The sequence below is a fragment of the Physella acuta genome, unplaced genomic scaffold (assembly GCF_028476545.2).
Source record: "Physella acuta isolate Inbredline_101_S28 unplaced genomic scaffold, ASM2847654v3 ptg000118l, whole genome shotgun sequence".
Classification (NCBI taxonomy): Eukaryota; Metazoa; Mollusca; class Gastropoda; family Physidae; genus Physella; species Physella acuta.
In genome coordinates this window covers 212,447-232,611 of record NW_026731638.1, presented here as the reverse complement: position 1 = coordinate 232,611, position 20,165 = coordinate 212,447, and the positions used below count along the sequence as shown (strand labels likewise).

Genomic DNA, 20,165 nt, shown 5'->3' with positions numbered 1-20,165 from the left:
TTGCAAAAATCTCGATTTTTTTTTTGCACGATTACAATACTTTCTCTATACTTCGAATATACGAGAAAGTAAAAAATGGATTGTTATAGGGATTTTACTTACTTTTTACTTTCTCGTAATTCTATTTTAAAAAGTTTAAGTATTTTAAATCGATTAACAATCATGTCTATATCCCGAGTTCCCATCCCTTATTGTTTTATATAAGAAAATTCAAGAAAATTTAGGGGAGATCACTCCCGGTTTATTACGTATAATAATTGTGAGAAAAATATAGTCGCATAGTTTGTCAAATTACATTCGAATTATTAAAATTGCAATTAGAAATATAATATTCTATATAAAAAAGTCTATATAGACAGTGTTGGAGGACATACCGATCATGGGACTACATTAGGTGGATGAAACTAGATCAAAGGGAATCAGTCATCTATTGACGGATGGATGGGCTATAAAAACACACCTTCGCAGCAAGACGCCTTCCATGGACATTACTGCTAGCATATAAAGTCAACAGTTATATTTCGGTCAAACTCTAGTGATCACGTGACAAATGTTTATTTAAAAGACAGTGGTGAATGCTGAGCAAAGTTATTCTTAGTGTGCATGCAACAAACAAAGCAGTATTAGTGGTTATTACCCAGCTATGCCCATTTTTTGTTACATCGTAGAAAAGCATCTGCACTTTGAAGAAGTAAGATTAACTCCGGACTACGACCAGCAAACATTACGTTTGTGTTGATGCGATAAAAACATCCTTTCCTTTTCACATTACAAACCTTTACACATTTTCATGTCTTATACTTTCATATAAAATGCTATTTTTTTTTTAAATTTAGTTTGCTCTCTGCTTTTTTATGATTTGTTAAGTTTAACCCATTCATGTAGTATATATCATAATTATTATGTGTAAGAAAAGTAAATAAAATCCGCATGACATTCCACTCGATTATGTCGTATGTATGTAGTACTTTCCTCTACTCAACAGCATTACAACATTACAACTAAGCAGTTCCCCATCTTCCTGTCCCAACCATTTCATCCAAGTCTACGACGGACAGAACACCAGTGGCGTATCATTAGGACGGTACTGCTATAGCAGTTCACCAGTGTATGTTGTATCTTCATCTAACAACATGCACGTCGTGTTTAGAACTGATAGTACAACGACGAATAAAGGGTTTTACAGTAACTACTTTACACTAGGTAACTTTGTTAATCCTTCAGTTACAGAGTTAATGTCCCTTTTGTGGTAGAAAGCATTTGTTTTTATATTGCTCACACTGTTACAAATAAAAAAGAATCCATACTTCTAGAAAGGATATACCATACAAAAATAAAACATCCGTTTACATTGATATTATTTTTATTCCAAATCATTTTACTTTGAAATTGTACTATCGGGGGGGGGGGGGAGAAAGCATCTTTAGATAGGCAGCTTTAAAATAACAGAATAATTAGTAGTTTCCAAAAAAAACAATCAAAATGTTAAGAACCACAACCGCCCGAGTTTTATAAATTAACGTTATCAGTGTTGTTTTAAGGTCTTACTAGGCCCTAGGCACTTTTTGCATTCGTAGACCCAACTTGAAACTGTTGTCGTGACCCAAACTCCAGGTCATGTTAGGTTTATATCTATCCACCGACGAATTGGACCCCGACAAAATCACCCAGACAAAATACTTCCAACAAAAAAGACTCGTCATATTGAAATCCGACATATAGGCACGAATGTGCTCTCGACAAATGGAATCCAGATATGTATGAGCTAACGACATATTGGCTCCCGACTGCAGACAAAAAACTCCCAACATACTAGCTCCACACAAATGAATCATATGATCACTTTTGGTATAAGGGTGTCATCCATAAATGACGTCACGCTTTTTTTGACGATTTTTACCTCTCCCCTCCGTTGCACGTCGTCACAAAAAGCCAGACTCCTCCCCCCCCCCCCTAAAATGACGTCACACCTCAGCCTACAACCCCCCCCCCCTCAAAATTGCTGTTGAATGTTTCTTAAAACATCGAAAAAATTTCAAAATCTTGTCAGAACTCTGTCAACATAGTGTATTTTGATCAATTCCTATTACAATTCATTAAAACCGTTTTCTAAAACGCGAAATAACGGCTATAACTCGTTTTCTAACATTGCTTTTTTTATAATGCAAAAGTGTGACGTCGCACCATCTGAACCCCCCCTCCCCTTTATCACACACCGTCACAAAATTACGGGCCCCCTCCCACTACGATTGTGACGTCATTTATGGACGACCCCTAAGCATAACTATTGTATCCACTACCACCATAGTCTCTTTTGAATGCAATAATGAAAAACTACATAAAACAACAGCAATTCATAATAAAATCTAACTCTTATCAGCAAAGAGAAACTAATATTAGAAATTGTGTTAATGATCTATTTTAACCTGTGAGGACATGTTGCTTAAACGCGAGAGCAGGCGTTTAAATGTATGATTTGCATTTTGCTACGCGATAAACGACGTGAGGTTTCAAAACCTATATTTATAAATGTACCGCAAGTACGTCTATCCACACACACTGAGTTAGAACAGCCCATAACCAACCCATATGATGGAGTCAAAACTAGATGACCCATTTATTTTAAAACATACTATTTTCTCATACTAGATAAATTAATGTACAAATAACGCTTTATTATTCAGGGGTTTTTGCTAAGCTGATTCGGAAGAGCATGAAGGGGTCCTACGTACATGGGTCATTTTCAACGGGGCCATTTTGCCGAGTCTTATTGACCCAACGGGAACCGTATTCATTGTGGTCCCTTTGTCAGGTGTCCAAATGGAGGGAGCATATTTGTCGTGAGCGTGACTGATGGAAAGGAAGGGGGTCACTTGCAATTTTCGGGTCACCCGGTGCGGTCCGCCCCCCCCCCTCCGCTACGCCTCTGCTGATGTGCCTAATGGAAAAGATGGCCTTGAACATTATTCTAAACTATATAATCATTATTCGAACATATTAATCCTTGTATAGTGAGAGTCGATAAAATATAAATATTTTAATTATTGATTTTAGTCGATTTCTCATTTGTCAGCTTGCTTGAACACTCTATATGGAACATCTGGTGTAATTACCAGCTCTGGTTATCCTTCTAGTTACAACAAATACTCGTCTTGTTCATGGAGAATTGTAGGGGATGCTGGAACTAGAATATTTATAAAGTAAGTATCTACTCTTGTTATGAAGTATTTAAAATATGTAAATATGCTTATACATTATTCGTTTAAATTCATGAGCTATGAATATGCTATTATATATGTATATATATATATATATATATATATATATATATATATATATATATATATATATTTATTTATTTATTTATATAGTGGTGCTCTGACATACGTTACGAGATTTTGAGATACGATCTGCCGAGCAAGCTAAAATTTGCATTGACATGCGAACAAAATTTGTGATACGAGTTGCTGGATTATATGATGTAACAGTTCAATCATCTGTGCTATTTAATGACAGTTACTTAACTCAATTCCGAAACACTCTGAAAGGGAGAAAAAAATCAAGCCTCCTTTAATGGCCCACGTGAAGAAGTGGGGAGACTGATACTGATTGTTATGTCTACATAGACCCCCCACATCCATTCATATGCCGCAGAGGCGTAGCGATGGGGGGAGGGGCAGGGGGGGAACATATATCCCCGGGCGCCGAACCTAGGGGGCGCCAAAATGGGTTGTAAAAACAAATTAAAATGTCATTTTAGCTGCATTTTTGCAGTTTAAAGTGGGGGTGCAAATCAAAAGTTTGACGGGGGGGGGGGGTGTAAATTGAAAATTTGCTCCCGAGGGGGGCGCCAAATTGAAACTTTGTCCCCGGGCGCCGGGAAGGGTCGCTACGCCTCTGATATGCCGTCCACACCTATCCACAATCGTCGAAAGTGCTAGTTCCATATATGTATGATTCTTATATTCACAAGATAAATCTTAGTCGCCAAAAAATCACAAGCTAATTAACTAAGCCTAACGATATGTGGCCTATCTTGATATTTAAAATTCTCGAGCCCGCATTGACAACAAAGAAAGGAATATAAGGGGTATTAATCCAAAATAAAAAGATCTAGATATACCTATACCTATACCGAAGAAACGATCATCCAAAATCTCACTTCCAATAACAAAAATGTAAAGCAAATTTAATAGCTTTCTTAGTAGCGTAGCGGGTAAACAAGATGGTCAGGCAATTTTCCATTGATTTGTAGGGTTAGTCTATAATGCTGCTTGTTTGAATGCTTGCGAGTGAGAGCTAATTCACAATGTAGACCTTATCTGACTGAATCGCATTCCATTGCTTTGCATTTTTCAAGAGGCGACAATCATCAACTCATTTGTAAGAATTCGGCCGCTGTCTGTGCTTTTTAACTCCAAAATCAACCAATTTTATTGTCATCAGCAAACGTTGTCCAGACTATTTTAGGGAGCGCCGGTTTTATGAAAACAATGTATGGGGTAGGAGGTGATGACAGCTGGTGTTTATACTAATGTGTGTACTCGTGTTTGATATTTTTATGGTAAAAAACTAAAAAATGTCGCTTTGTAGTAAAAAAATTATGATTGGAAAAGGAATTTTGGGGCCCCCAAAAATAGGGGGCCCCTGACTGCAGCCCTCTCAGCCCCCCTCCCCCACCCCTTTAAATCCGCAATTTTATATATATATATATATATATATATATATATATATATATATATATATATATATATATATATATATATATATATATATATATATATATATATATATATATATATATATATTAATATTTATGTTTATATTAGCATCACAGACTTTGATGTTTCGCCGTGCGAGTCCGCCTTTGTTCTCGCATATGATGGTCAAAATACACGAGATAATCTATATCTCCCACGATGTGGTCAAGTACCTGTATTTTCCACCACGTCATCGAGCAACTTCGTCTTTATCGTGTTTATAACATCAGGGCTTATCAACTCTGTGCCTTACAGAGGGTTTAAGCTAAACTATGTTATCAAAGGTAAGGGGGCTGATGTATTAAAATACACTATGTTTGCTGGTTCAGTTAATGTATTATTAGATGCATCTAATATTAATTATAATAATGCATTACATATGAAACACTAAAAATTAAATCGCGTGTTTATTAATTAAGGAAATATGGTAAATAGCATCGAAAGATACTTGCTTGGTTAAATTAAGCGACACTTAAAATAATTTACTAAATTGTAATGTATGCACTTTCAAAATTAATAGTTTTTTTTTTTTATAATTCATAATTTGACTATTTAGAACTAAACTTGAATTTTAAGTATTGAATAACATAATTAATATACCATTAAACAACATACATTGACTTTGATTAAAAACAATGTTATAAATGCATCGTTAATTAAATTAAAAACTATTTATTTGTATAAAGTAATTTAATATTCTTATATTTCCATCAGATATACCATATGGCAAGTTCTGTTCTGAATTGAACAAGTGCCAAAGTTACTTGACTTGTGTTAATAATTACTGTAGCTGTCCAAATGACAATTATCATAACAATTCTACACTGAGCTGTCATAATAGTAAGTCATTTTTAACTGTTGCAAAACTCGATTCTTTTGCTTTTCACAAACAAACAAGGACACGTTTAGTTTGTTGTTATTTTCCGATTTCCAACAACTATTTTTTACCTAATTGGCCGTCCATATATTCATATTCAATACCTGTTTTGTCTTGAACAGTACTTAAGTTTAAGGAGAAATGTGTTGTAACAGAACAGTGTCGAAATACATTGCAGTGTTTAAATGGAATTTGCTATTGTGATCGAGGCTTTTACTTCAGTCCTGATGATGATAGGTGCAATCCTTGTAAGTACTTTAAAGTGAAAATGTATATATATATATATATATATATATATATATATATATATATATATATATATATATATATATATATATATATCTATATATATAAAGCAAAGTGGTCAAGTGCCCGATAGGGCACTTCCCGGCGCCGCAGGCGCGTCAAATTTGGCACGATGGTGCCTTCGGGCAATAGAACACGAAGGCCGGTGACGGTTGGCCGAAAAGTCTACGGAGAAGGGGTCAAAACTGACCTCGACTGACCGGCGCCTTATATGGGCTATATTACGAAAAAAAATTTCCTCCGACGACCCCCCTTGAAATTTTGTGAGGTGGTAGGAGAACACCTTGGGGTGTCACAAAAAACTCGCCATGTCCGGGAAAAATCGGGAAATGGGTCAAAACTGACCAGTCGTATTTCCCTATATAATCTTTGTATTTTATGGGGAAAACAGAGGGTCATTTCAAAACGGATTTTAGGGCACTTACCCTATTTACAGAGGGTCATTTCAACGCAGACTTTAGGGTACTTAAGCTTAAAAAGTGACCGCGAGTGAAATTCTCTTTATATGAGCTCTATTACGAAAAAAATTTTCCTCCGACGACTCCCCTTGAGTGACCTAGGAGTGTCACAAAAACTCGGCATATCTGGGAAAACTTCGGAAAGCGGTCAAAACTGACCAGTTGTATTTCCCTATATAATCTTTGTATTTTATGGGAAAAACAGAGGGTCATTTCAACGCAGACTTTAGGGTACTTAAGCTCAGTATATCTGGCTAATTTTTTGCATGCTCCTAGGTCAATGGCTTGACCTTTAGGGAAAACTGTCGGTTACACTCAAAGCCCTCGACGAGGGCTAAAAAGTGACCGCGAGTGAAATTCTCTATATATGAGCTCTATTACGAAAAAAAATTTCCTCCGACGACCCCCCTTGATATTTTGTGAGGTGGTAGAAGAACACCTAGGGGTTTCATAAAAAACTCGGCAATTCTGGGAAAACTTCGTAAAGCGGTCAAAACTGACCAGTTGTATTTCCCTATATAATCTTTGTATTTTATGGGAAAAACAGGGAAATTTTAACACAATTTTTAGGTTACTTAATGTCTGTACATCATGCTAAGTTTTTGCATACACTACTATAGATGACTAGGCCGTATGGAAAAACTGTTGGTCAGACTCAAAGCCCTCGACGAGGGCTAAAAGATGATCTTGAGTGAAAGTCTCCTTATATGAGATATATATATATATATATATATATATATATATATATATATATATATATATATATATATATATATAAATAAATTGACGAACGATCCCCTTAATATTATGTGACGTCGTAGACCGACCATGGAGGGTAACAAAAAAACTTTATTCCCGTCGGAAACAGCCATTATAGTCGTTAAATAAGTTCATATAACGTAATTTCTTATATAAGCAAACAATATAAGTAAACAATGACATACGTCATACGTTCAGTTTTCAAGGGAGGTAACGTTTTTAAAATTATTATTTTTCAAATAATTGTATACTATTTTAAACAGAAACAGAAAATGACGAAGTATAGCATTTGTTTTAGTACACAATTAAGTTGTTAATTTAGTTAAGTATGTTAATTAAATTAATTAATTAATTTCAAAAGGCAATGTAATATAAACTATGAGATATACTGTTCATGAAACCTGTGTAGTTCTAATTCCATTTTAGTTATACATTGCGTACTTTCCAAAAATTCGCTACGGATCTGCATGTAAATGACTAACAAAAACATTTTTTCTAAAGTTAGCATTACTGTTTAAATTAAACTTATTAAACTTATTAAAGCACTCCACACCCAATCCATCGCTAAATAATTAAGTATTCAAATTCTCAAATGCCTTTTAAAAACCTAAGCGAAGCTAGGCAGTATGCCTAGTCTATATATATAAAGCAAAGTGGTCGGGTGCCCGACAGGGCACTTCCCGGCGCCGCAGGCGCGTCAAATTTGGCACGATGGTGCCTTGAGGCGATAGAACACGAGGGCCGGTGACGGTTCGCCGAAAAGTCTACAGAGAGGGGGTCAAAACTGACCTCGACTGACCGGCGCCTTATATGGGCTATATTACGAAAAAAAAATTCCTCCGACGACCCCCCTTGAAATTTTGTGAGGTGGTAGGAGAACGCCTTGGGGTGCCACAAAAAACTCGGCATGTCCGGGAAAAATCGGGAAATGGGTCAAAACTGACCAGTCGTATTTCCCTATATAATCTTTGTATTTTATGGGAAAAACATAGGGTCATTTCAAAACGGATTTTAGGGCACTTACCCTCTTTACATCTGGCTAATTTTTTGAATACTCTTAGGTAAATGGCTTGACCTTTAGGGAAAACTGTCGGTTTCACTCAAAGCTCTCGACGAGGGCTAAAAAGTGACCGCGAGTGAAATTCTCTTTATATGAGCTCTATTACGAAAAAAAATTTCCTCCGACGACCCCCCTTGAAATTTTGTGAGGTGTTAGGAGAACGCCTTGGGGTGTCACAAAAAACTCGGCATATCTGGGAAAAATCGGGAAATGGGTCAAAACTGACCAGTCGTATTTCCCTATATAATCTTTGTATTTTATGGGAAAAACATAGGGTCATTTGAAAACGGCTTTTAGGGCACTTACCCTCTTTACATCTGGCTAATTTTTTGCATACTCTTAGGTAAATGGCTTGACCTTTAGGGAAAACTGTCGGTTTGACTCAAAGCCCTCGACGAGGGCTAAAAAGTGACCGCGAGTGAAATTCTCTTTATATGAGCTCTATTACGAAAAAAAATTTCCTCCGACGACCCCCCTTGAAATTTTGTGAGGTGGTAGGAGAAGCCCTTGGGGTGTCACAAAAAACTCGCCATGTCCGGGAAAAATCGGGAAACGGGTCAAAACTGACCAGTCGTATTTCCCTATATAATCTTTGTATTTTATGGGAAAAACAGAGGGTCATTTCAAAACGGATTTTAGGGCACTTACCCTCATTACATCTGGCTAATTTTTGGCATGTTTATAGGTAAATGGCTAAGTCGTAGGGCAGACCTGTCAGTTTCACTCAAAGCCATCGACGAGGGCTAAAAAGTGACCGCGAGTGAAATTCTCTTTATATGAGCTCTATTACGAAAAAAAATTTCCTCCGACGACCCCCCTTGATATTTTGTGAGGTGGTAGAAGAACACCTAGGGGTGTCACAAAAAACTCGGCAATTCTGGGAAAACTTCGTAAAGGGGTCAAAACTGACCAGTTGTATTTCCCTATATAATCTTTGTATTTTATGGGAAAAACAGAGGGTCATTTGAAAACGGATTTTAGGGCACTTACCCTCTTTACATCTGGCTAATGTTTTGCATACTCTTAGGTAAATGGCTTGACCTTTAGGGAAAACTGTCGGTTTGACTCAAAGCCCTCGACGAGGGCTAAAAAATGACCGCGAATGAAATTCTCTTTATATGAGCTCTATTACGAAAAAAATTTTCCTCCGACGACCCCCCTTGATATTTTGTGAGGTGGTAGGAAAACGCCTTGGGGTGTCACAAAAAACTCGGCATATCTGGGAAAACTTCGTAAAGGGGTCAAAACTGACCAGTTGTATTTCCCTATATAATCTTTGTATTTTATGGGAAAAACAGAGGGTCATTTCAAAGCGGATTTTAGGGCACTTACCCTCTTTACATCTGGCTAATTTTTTGCATACTCTTAGGTAAATGGCTTGACCTTTAGGGAAAACTGTCGGTTTGACTCAAAGCCCTCAACGAGGGCTAAAAAGTGACCGCGAGTGAAATTCTCTTTATATGAGATCTATTACGAAAATAATTTTCCTCCGACGACCCCCCTTGATATTTTGTGAGGTGGTAGAAGAACACCTAGGGGTGTCACAAAAAACTCGGCATATCTGGGAAAACTTCGTAAAGGGGTCAGAACTGACCAGTTGTATTTCCCTATATAATCTTTGTATTTTATGGGAAAAACAGTGTAATTTCAACACAATTTTTACGTTACTTAACCTCTGTACATCATGCTAATGTTTTGCATACACTTCTATAGATGACTAGGCCGTATGGAAAAACTGTTGGTCAGACTCAAAGCCCTCGACCAGTGCTAAAAGATGACCGCGAGTGAAATTCTCCTTATATGAGATATATATAAATAAATTGACGATCGATCCCATTAATATTATTTGAGGTCGTAGACCGACCCTGGAGGGTAACAAAAAACGTTTTCCCGTCGGAAAAAGCCATTGTAGTCATTAAATGTGTGTATATATCGTATTTTCTTATATAAGAATAGTAACTTTGTTTAAAAAAAAGTAAACACAGACATACGTCATTCGGTTAATTTTCAAGGGAGGTAACCTTTTTAAATAATTATTTTTCAAATAATTATATACTATTTTAAACAGAAACAGAAAATGACGAAGTATAGCATTTGTTTTAGAAAAAGATAAGTTGTTAATTAAACTTCGTATCATAATTAAATAAAAAATTAATTTTAAAAGTCAATGTAATATAAATTATGAGATATACTGTTCATGGAACCTCTGTAGTTCTATTTCCATTTTAGTTATAAATTCTAAATCTTGTCTCTTTCCCCTCATCTTTCACACTGCAACCTTTTGAAAACTCAATGCGACCACTACAACACCCTTTCAACTAGTCAACTTAAGTTGTTTCCCTACATAGAAAATGCTTCACTGTCCCATTGACCCTCTCTGAAAAATTTCCTTTCCTCTCCCAACCCAGACTTCTGACACTTTCATTTGACCTTCACCCCTTTTGCTGTCATCCTTTGCAATTTTTTTACTTTCTCGTATATACGTAGTATAGAGAAAGTATTGTAATCGTGCAAAAAAAAAAATCGAGATTTTTACAAATCTCGACGTTTTACACCTCACTGATACGGAAAAACATAATTTTGCAATCTTGTCCGTATGTCTGTGTGTGTGTGTGTCTGTCCGTGTGTGTGTCTGTGTGTAAACACGATAACTTGAGTACCGTTACAGCTAGGTTGATGAAATTTCATATATAAGTATTTTATCAAAATCGTAGATCCTGATCAACTTTTGAGCGATTTCCGATAACCGGAAGTGGTACTTTTCCTACTTTGAATTTTTTAAAAGCCTATAACTTGAGTACTATTTCAGATAGATAAATGAAATTTCACATGTAAGTAAAAGATCTAATTCTCTACCTTCTGTTAAATTTTGAGTAATTTCCGTTGACTGGAAGTAGTAATTTACGCTACTTCCGATTTCTCAAAAAACTAATGTAAATTTTAAAAGTACTAATAATATTGCGCACTATTATGCGCTTTTTTTTATTTGCGTTCACTTGGTGTGCAATTAATTTGTCTACGAGATTTTATTCTATTTTTAAAACTTTAAGTATTTAAAATGGATTAAAAATCATGTCTATAGCCCGAGTTTCCATCCCCTGTTATTTTATATAAGAATATTCGAGAAAGTTTAGGGGAGATCACTCCCGGTTTATTTTTTATAAACAAATACATGACTTCATGTAAATATTCATTATGTACATTTGCAAAACCTTTCGTTTTCATTTGGTGTTCAAAATTATGTTAAAAAATTTGATGTTGATGTACTTGTTTTAATTGCAAATAAAAGTATTTAAAAAAAAAAAAAAAAAAAAAAAAAAAAAAATATTGTAAAAAAATTCTCAACAAAACTGTAAAAACACTTAAGACTATTATGGTAAAAAAAAATAAAAAAAAAAAAAAAAATAAAAAAAAAAAAAAAAAATAAATAAATTTTCAAATATTGTAAATATGTACAAGTGTATTTAAAAAAAATTAATTTCGATATTCGAAATTTTCATTTCTTAAAAATAAAATATTAATTACAAATGTTTAAAAAAAAAAAAAAAAAAACTAAAATTAGATTCAAGCACTCCACGCCTCATCCATCACCAAATAATTAGTATTCCAATTATCAAATGTTTTTGAAAACCTAAGCGAAGCTAGGCAGTATGCCTAGTATATATATATATATTTATATATGTGTGTGTGTGTATATGCGTATACGTATGCGTATGCGTATGCGTATGCGTATGCGTATACGTATGCGTATGCGTATGCGTATGCGTATGAGTATGCGTATGCGTATGTGTTTGTGTATGTGAATATGTGTGTTTGTGTATGTGTGTGTGTGTGTGGGCGGGTATGTGTGTGAGTGTGTTCGCCTAATGGCTCTCTGGGCTTTGTGTGTCTGTGTATAACCCTTAATACTGTTTGACTGTTAATAGTGGTATTTCTTTAATGAAAGCATTCTGGTCCTGTTTGATGTATTTACAATCTTTATCTGTGCAAATTGGTGCATATCACTAATATGCAAAACCTCAGAAGCGTGAACAAAATATGAATTTAAAAAAAAAATGCGTAGCATTCAAAAACATCTCAAGTTTAGTTTCTAACAATTCAACTTATCACTAACATGTGCAACCATATAAATCAACAGACTCCTACAATCAGAAAACATTGCTGAACATATGTGATCAAAATATGTAATTATATTCACTTAAAATGTTTGTTTTTAATAAGAACAATACATTTAAAATGCTCCAAATATTTCAGCCTTAGATCATACTTCAATCTGTAACAGTAGTATTTCTGGTATGTGTAAACCTGCAAATTCGGACTGTCTGCCTGATGTTAATGGCAATCAACGATGTTTATGTATAGATAGATTTTACTTTGAGAGCAAATTATGCGTTTCTTGTAAGTACACTTGTTTTGGCTTGCTTAAAATCAGAAGAGTAAAATTATAGGAGTTCATGTTTTTAAGCATCCATTATCGTGACGACTTTTTAAAACTGAACTCGAAAGTTAACTGACATACAAATCTGATTTTCTAGCATCTGATATTTTTAAGTTACAACAATTAAAGTACACCATTTTGTTATTCTTATTTAATACGATATTTTGCTTATCTTTAATTTTAAACACCATATTGTCTGCATATAATTTATGTTTTAGTTTTATTTAAAGTTTAGTGTTACGACTAATGTCAATAGTAATGATATAACAGATAATATATATATATATATATATATATATATATATATATATATATATATATATATATATATATATATATATATGTATATATATGTATATATATACATATATATATATATATATATATATATATATATATATATATATATATATATATATATATATATATATATATATATATATATATATATATATATATATATATATTCTCTACGTCTGGACCATGCGAGACACCACCAAGACGTAAGCTCAGCAGACCATATCGCAACCATCCCCACCCCCACCAGAGCTGGCGAGCTGTTTACAATCGTAGTTACGGCTATTAGGGGCAGATAATTTTGTTTCTAAACTAGTTGAAATTAAGGGGAGGTAATAACATGATCTGCTTGCTCTTTTCATTGACGTCCGTAAACTGTCGTCAAAGACGACTGCTTTCGCGGAGGGGGGGGGGGGGGAGAAGAGGGTAGGGGAGAGAGAGGAGTGGATAGTGAGGGTGAGGATAATCGTCCTTTACTAGCTTCTAAAAGTGTTTTAAAGAAACAATATATTCAGTCACAGCATTGGTAGTGTTGAATTCATAAGTTAGGAAGTACTAAAAATAGGAATTGAACTAAATAGCGGCTTATGCTACGTCGCGGGTCAGCTCGTAGATATATATAATTATCTTCATGGGGGACCAGGATAATCGTCCTTCACTACTGATAGTGTTTTAAAGCAAAATATTTTCAGTCGCAGGATTGGTAGTGTTGAATTTACAAATTATAAATTATTGAAAAGTAGAAAATAAAACAACTAAATAGCCGCGTATGTTTACGGCGCGGGTCAGCTCATATGTTTTAGTATAGCTAATTAGCACGAATGTATTTGTTTTACTTACATTTTTCCAGCCTCTATTTTTATTGTACAACGCCCACAATTGACAACTAAGAGCACAACTGGAGTTGAGCTACAATGGGAAGCCACTACACTTGGACCCAATAGAACGTACGGTGTGTCGTGGGTGTCGGCCAGTGATGAAACAGATAGAGGAACACAAGCCGCCAATGAGAGCGGTGTGACGGTGACTGGTCTAACACCAGGTACCAGCTACACAATCACAGTCTACACGTTCCTTCAGCAGCAGGGATTTTATTCTACAAGAAACGTCAGCACCACAATCAACATTATCACAAGTAAGTTGACATTTTTCGGCAGCAGAGATTTAATTTTAGTTTCATTCTTTTCTTCCCAAAACCTTTTGAAGAATTAAAAACAGAGCTGATAGCTGTGTATCATTATAAATTGTTTATTAAGGACATTTTTTAAAAAAAAGTTTTGTATTTTTTTTTAGCGCAATTTCCATTCTGGAGAATTGCGTTTATTAACTCGTCATTTCTGGGAATGGATGGATGGATGAATGTGTGTCCGGGCTTTAAGTCGTATCTCCTCCTCAACGAAGCAATATCGATGACTAGTTCCAAAAGCAATTATGTTAAGCAAGTTACGAGAATGAGCATAGGCCATAAAAATTCCGGGTTTCTTTCATGTATTTCCCGTAAAAGCCAAAAAACCTCGAAAAAATGCAGTTTTTGGCCCATATCTCGGCAACCAGACCACTTAGCGACTTGAAACATGTACCAATCGATTCCTGCCATAATTTAGAACAATATTGCCGAAGAAAGTTTTCAAAAATATCCTCTCGTTCGGTCACAAATTTTAAAATTACATAAACACCTACAAACCGATCGCTCTTCTAGCTTGAACGCACCCCATCATTATACGTCAGAGCTATTTTTAGATAACATAAGGATATTGCGCATAAATGTCACTAGACTTTTTTAATTAACTTGCGCGCCTACTGAACGTGATGGCGCAGCCATGGAACGCGATGACGCATCTATTGAACGTGATGACGCGTGTGGTGTGGTTGTATATACATGCCGGAAGTAGAGATCTATCATCTTAATGATTATCATGTTGATAATCAAGTTCAACTAACCAATGGTTTTAATAACCCTGCTCTTGATTTCAAGGTGCTTAGTTTAGTTCGTAGTTAGGTTTATTTAATAAAAAACGTTTTAATAACTAACCAATGGTTTTACTAACCCTGCTCTTGATTTACGCTACGACAGAGCTATTTTTAGATAACATAAGGAAATTGCGCTAAAATTGTCACTAGACTTTTTAATTAACTTGTTTCTTGATTAGACGCAGCACAACCAGGTTTAGTAAACACTGAACTCAGTCAACTGGATAAACCACCTTACGTCATAAGATTTCAACCATCTGAAGGCAGGGTAGATCTCTACAAGTTTTCTCTGAAATCTACATATCAATTTCAAAATTTTACAGTAACCTCCCCTGAAATAAAACTATCAGATCTACAAGCAGACACAGAGTACAACTACAGCATTAAAGCTGTCAATTCTGTCCGCGATGAAAGTAGTGTAATAGAAGGTAGTTTTAAAACTCCAAACTCAGATGGTAAGTTATTATTTGTGCAATGTTCAGTAGGGACGGTGTGGTCGAATGGTAGAGCGTTTGACTATTAGCTCAAAGGTCTCGAGTTCGGAACTTGGTTCGTACTTGTGAATGCAGACGTCCCTGCGTTCATCCATATCTGATGAGTACCTGACGCACGTTAGGGAATCAAAGGCGGCTGGGCATAATGCTGACCACATTATCCCTTGATATGCCGAGGTAACAACTTAATTCTACTTTATCTGCCCCATGTGTCTTGGGCATGAACGGGACAATATGATAATGAATGATAATTATAATTAAACAACGTTTTTGAAAATAAACTGAAAGTTCATTTTCGGATGTTTTTTAAAAGATAACAGTACTCGTTCCGACTTTACGAAGCACAGACAAAGTATAGTTAATCTTTTATAGAGAAACGAGCCGGCCCGCGGCATAACATACGCCGCTATTTAGTTGTTTCTAATTTTCAATCATTCATAATTTGTGAATTCGACAGTACCAACGCTGACACTGAAAATATTTCTTTAAAACACTATAAGGACCATAACCCCCCCCCTTCCTTCCCTCCCCCCTACGTTTAAAATCGTTGGCTCTGCTTGTAAACATTTAGAGTGAACACAGCTCACTAAAACCATGTAGGGGTGGGGAGGTAGGGAGAGCGTTTGCAGCTTGTTTTCTAACGGCTCGAAGAAGAGAATTATATATATAGCTAGATATTATGGCGATATTTCATTGTCTTTAGTTTCTCAACCGTGAGTCAGGTACCTAGCAGTGCTGGGAGGATTTATGTACGTCCTAGTGGCTCAAGCCCAAATTTACGACTGATATCAAAAAGACACTTGCCCGAATGTCATTAGCCCAAATAGAAGTTTGTCAGAATGTGACATGTGCCCGAATGTCCAAATGTTCATTCGGGCATTTGTCGCGTTCGGGAAAGTTTCATTCTGGGAAAAGTGAAGCTCCCCTCCATCTCAAATCCTTGAGACTTTAATGTTAACAGCTCTACGCTCTACTGTAAAAAACTGACAAATAACGACTGTTCTATTATAAAATTCCTTTTCAATTCTTAAAGCACTTTCAAGCGAGCTGAACATTGGGCTGATAGCAGGAGCTACAGTAGGATCGCTGGTTTTTGTAATTCTTCTCGTTCTTCTTATTATCCTGATACTTAGAAGAAATAGTAAATCGATCGCAGAATCAAGACGAAATGCAAGGTAATTTACGTTCACACTTAGGCTGGATTAAATAATTAGAAAATTAGTTGTATAACTAAAATCATTTTGTTTTATACATATATACACATATATATATATATATATATATATATATATATATATATATATATATATATATATATATATATATATATATATATATATGTATGTATGTATGTGTGTATGTGTGTATGTGTGTGTGTGTGTGTGTGTGTGTGTGTATGTGTGTGTGTGTGTGTGTGTGTGTGTGTGGTGTGTGTGTGTGTGTGTGTTTGTGTGTGTGTGTGTGTGTGTGTGTGTGTGTGTGTGTGTGTGTGTGTGTGTGAGTAAAATATTTGTTGTACTTATTATGTGTCAAATATTTCATCTAATTATGTCATTTCACAGGAATACTACAGACAATGTTTTACCTCTATCAATCAACCGACCACAAGCTAAAAATTATTCTCGCCCTTCTTCGGTCATTTCAGGTAAACGTCTAATTGTTTTTGAACCATTAATTCGTTTTTCTTCTAATTGGTAAGCATTTTAACATAAACCGGAAGTGATCTCCCCTAAACATTCAGAATAATATATATTACTACGGGGGATGGCAACTCGGGATACAGATATCGTTTTCAATTACTTAAACTTTTAAAAATATAATAGAATCTCGTAGGAAAAAAAAATAGCGCACAAAGCGATCGCTAAGCAAAATGTGTATAATAGTGAGGAATAGTATTAGTACTTTATAAATTCACATGCGTTTTTTTGAAAAATCGGAAATAGCGTAAATTACTACTTCCGGTAAACGGAAATTACTCAAAATTTGACAAATAGCAGAGAATTAGATCTTTTACGTACATGTGAAATTTCATTTATCTATCCAAAATAGTACTTAAGTTATATGCTTTTGAAAAGTTGAAAGTAGAAAAAGTTCCACTTCCGGTTATTGGAAATCGCTGAAAAGTTGAAACGGATCTACAAATTTGATATAATACTTATATAAGAAATTTCATCAATCTAAATGTAACGGTACTCAAGTTATCGTGTTTGCAGACACACACACACACACACACATTCAAACACACAGAGACATACAGACTATATTGCAAAACTATGCTTTTCCGACTCAGGGAGGTGTAAAACGTCGAGATTTGTAAAAATCTCTTTTTTTTGCACGATAACAATACTTTCTCTATTCTTCGTAATCGAGAAAGTAATGAAAAGTAAAAATGTGTGCATAATTTATATTTTCAATAAATATACATAAAGCATTTTTTTAAAAATATGAATAAGAGGTATGTTGTTTGAAATAAAATAGGACATTATGCAATCCATAGCTGGAGTTTAAAATTGTATCTATTAATAAGCAAGTAGTTGGTTGCCGGAGAGAGGTTGGGTCAATGGGTGGGTGTTTGGGTGGAGACAGCAAGCAGAAAATTTAAATGGTTGAGGGGAAGATACGATAATACAACGCCTAACGAAGTGTACAATTAGAAGTCTTCCTTATTTTTTCTGGTTTGGCGCATCATCAAGCTGCTCAAATTAAAATTGCACAAAGAACAGTTCTCTACATACATTTGTATTTCATTGAATACATTCAGATACAACCATAACATATTCGGTCGAGATGTTTTGCCTGTCGTCTTCAATTGGTCTAGAGACAGCTAAATGAGTCTTATCAACTGAGGCTGTGAATTACACTTATACAGTTCTACATAATAAAGAAAAAGCTAGTTCCCTCATATCATTGTTAATATTGTATATTGTATTATGTTTTACAATAGTGTATTTATAGTCAAGTATTTCGGTATTACAGTTACATGTATGATATTGTATTACAGTTACATGTATGATACTGTGTTACAGAACAAGCGTATGCAAATGCACAGCAGCTGCCCGTCAACATGCCACAATCTCATTATACGGAGTATGATGATTTAACGCCAACAATCATAGAACGGTCAACTACATTAAGGCCTACTGACAAATCAAGAGATAACAGCCAACATAATTACGTTAACATCAAACTCCCACACTAAAAACATATATATATATATATATATATATATATATATATATATATATATATATATATATATATATATATATATATACATATATATATATATAATAATATATATATGAATGTATTTATGTATATCTGTTTTTAAACTGATAGTCTTAATAGCCTAAATTTAAGGTTAATAAAATTACAATAAGGTTGGTTTTTTTTTTCAATTTTAAACAATTATGTTTTATTAGAACAATATATTTCTAAATCTGACATGCAAATACAATAATTTTATTTTAACTTGGTTGACTTTTTAAAAGCACATAATCAAAATTCAAATTATCTGTTTTAGTTTATTACCTTTCCATGTAGGCCCTACCCCTTAATGATAGATTAAACCAGGAGTCTCCAAACTTTTCAGTCCGAGGGCCGCATTAACTATCAAATTTCAGTTCGGGGGCCAGTTTCTTCCAGGCTTGTCTTTGGTTTTTGCTCAGCCATCACCAACAAACGATTTTTCCTTGGACAAAAAGATCTCCGCGGGCCGGACGAGAGGACTTTGCGGGCCGCATGCCGTAGTTTGGAGACCCCTGGATTAAACATTAGCTTTTTATCATCATATTTTACTTATTTTAAATATATCTTTTGATCAATAATGCAAATAGCTTTAGATTAGACTGTTACATCTTTCATTCTAAAAAACATTTTATGGAATTCGATTTGTCCTTTAGATATTCTATATCATCATCATTCATGTGGTCCCCTTGTGGAACATAGGGACGCAACCACACTTCTTTATCGCATTCGGTTCTGGGAGATTCCTCCAAGTTGGGTCCACAGCAATTCTGCTTCTTTTGCTTTACTAACAGCTGATCTTTTCCAAGTTTGTTTTGACCTACCTTCTTTCGCCTTTCCTTCAGGATTTCAGCCTAGTGCCTGTCTGGTAATGTTGCTAGTTATTCTCCGAAGGGAGGATCCAATCCATCCGCAATAGCGCTTGTGTATTTTTTTTTGCCCAGTTTTTTTCCTCCACAGTTCGGCATTGGTTATGTTTTAGACCACGTGATGTTCAATATACGGCGGAGACATCCGTTAATAAAAGTCTGAATTGTGTGTGTGATTAATTTGCTTTTCTCTCCACGTCTAAGAACCATACAGTTATTCTAGATTACTTGCTGTAGATTGTTGTTAATATATTTTATTACTCTACCATTTTAAATTAATGTTACTCAAGATTTTAAGACAATTTATTTGAATGTTTTATAATGAGCTTATATCACTTTAATATTTTATTATATTTTACAAAATTAGATATTATTATTTTAAAACAATATATTTGAATGTCTTATAATGAGCATATATCACTTTAATATTTTATATTTTACAATATTATATATTACCATTTTTAAAAGAGCATATTTAATGTATTATAAAGAGCTTATAACGCTTTAATATTTTATATTTTACAATATAGAAACATATGCAAATAAAGATTTCTAGTAGGCCTACTATTCAACATTGATTTATTTGTATATTGCTGTCACAGTTTAACATTTTAGATTCCATGCTGAAAT

At 34.7% G+C, this 20,165-nt stretch overlaps 1 protein-coding gene across 1 annotated transcript in view; it reads left to right on the top strand.

Annotated features, from left to right (window-relative positions):
- Positions 1-18,641, top strand: part of LOC131934810 (cubilin) — a 34,871-nt gene extending 16,230 nt beyond the window's left edge. The window contains exons 10-20 of the mRNA XM_059290938.1: positions 986-1,203; positions 3,074-3,200; positions 4,830-5,044; positions 5,475-5,600; positions 5,760-5,885; positions 12,475-12,618; positions 13,806-14,090; positions 15,106-15,381; positions 16,454-16,595; positions 16,983-17,065; positions 18,447-18,641. Coding sequence (XP_059146921.1) covers positions 986-1,203; positions 3,074-3,200; positions 4,830-5,044; positions 5,475-5,600; positions 5,760-5,885; positions 12,475-12,618; positions 13,806-14,090; positions 15,106-15,381; positions 16,454-16,595; positions 16,983-17,065; positions 18,447-18,619 — 1,915 coding nt within the window. The 3' untranslated portion in view covers positions 18,620-18,641. The remainder of the gene's footprint in view (positions 1-985; positions 1,204-3,073; positions 3,201-4,829; positions 5,045-5,474; positions 5,601-5,759; positions 5,886-12,474; positions 12,619-13,805; positions 14,091-15,105; positions 15,382-16,453; positions 16,596-16,982; positions 17,066-18,446) is intronic.
- Positions 18,642-20,165: the final 1,524 nt, after the last annotated feature.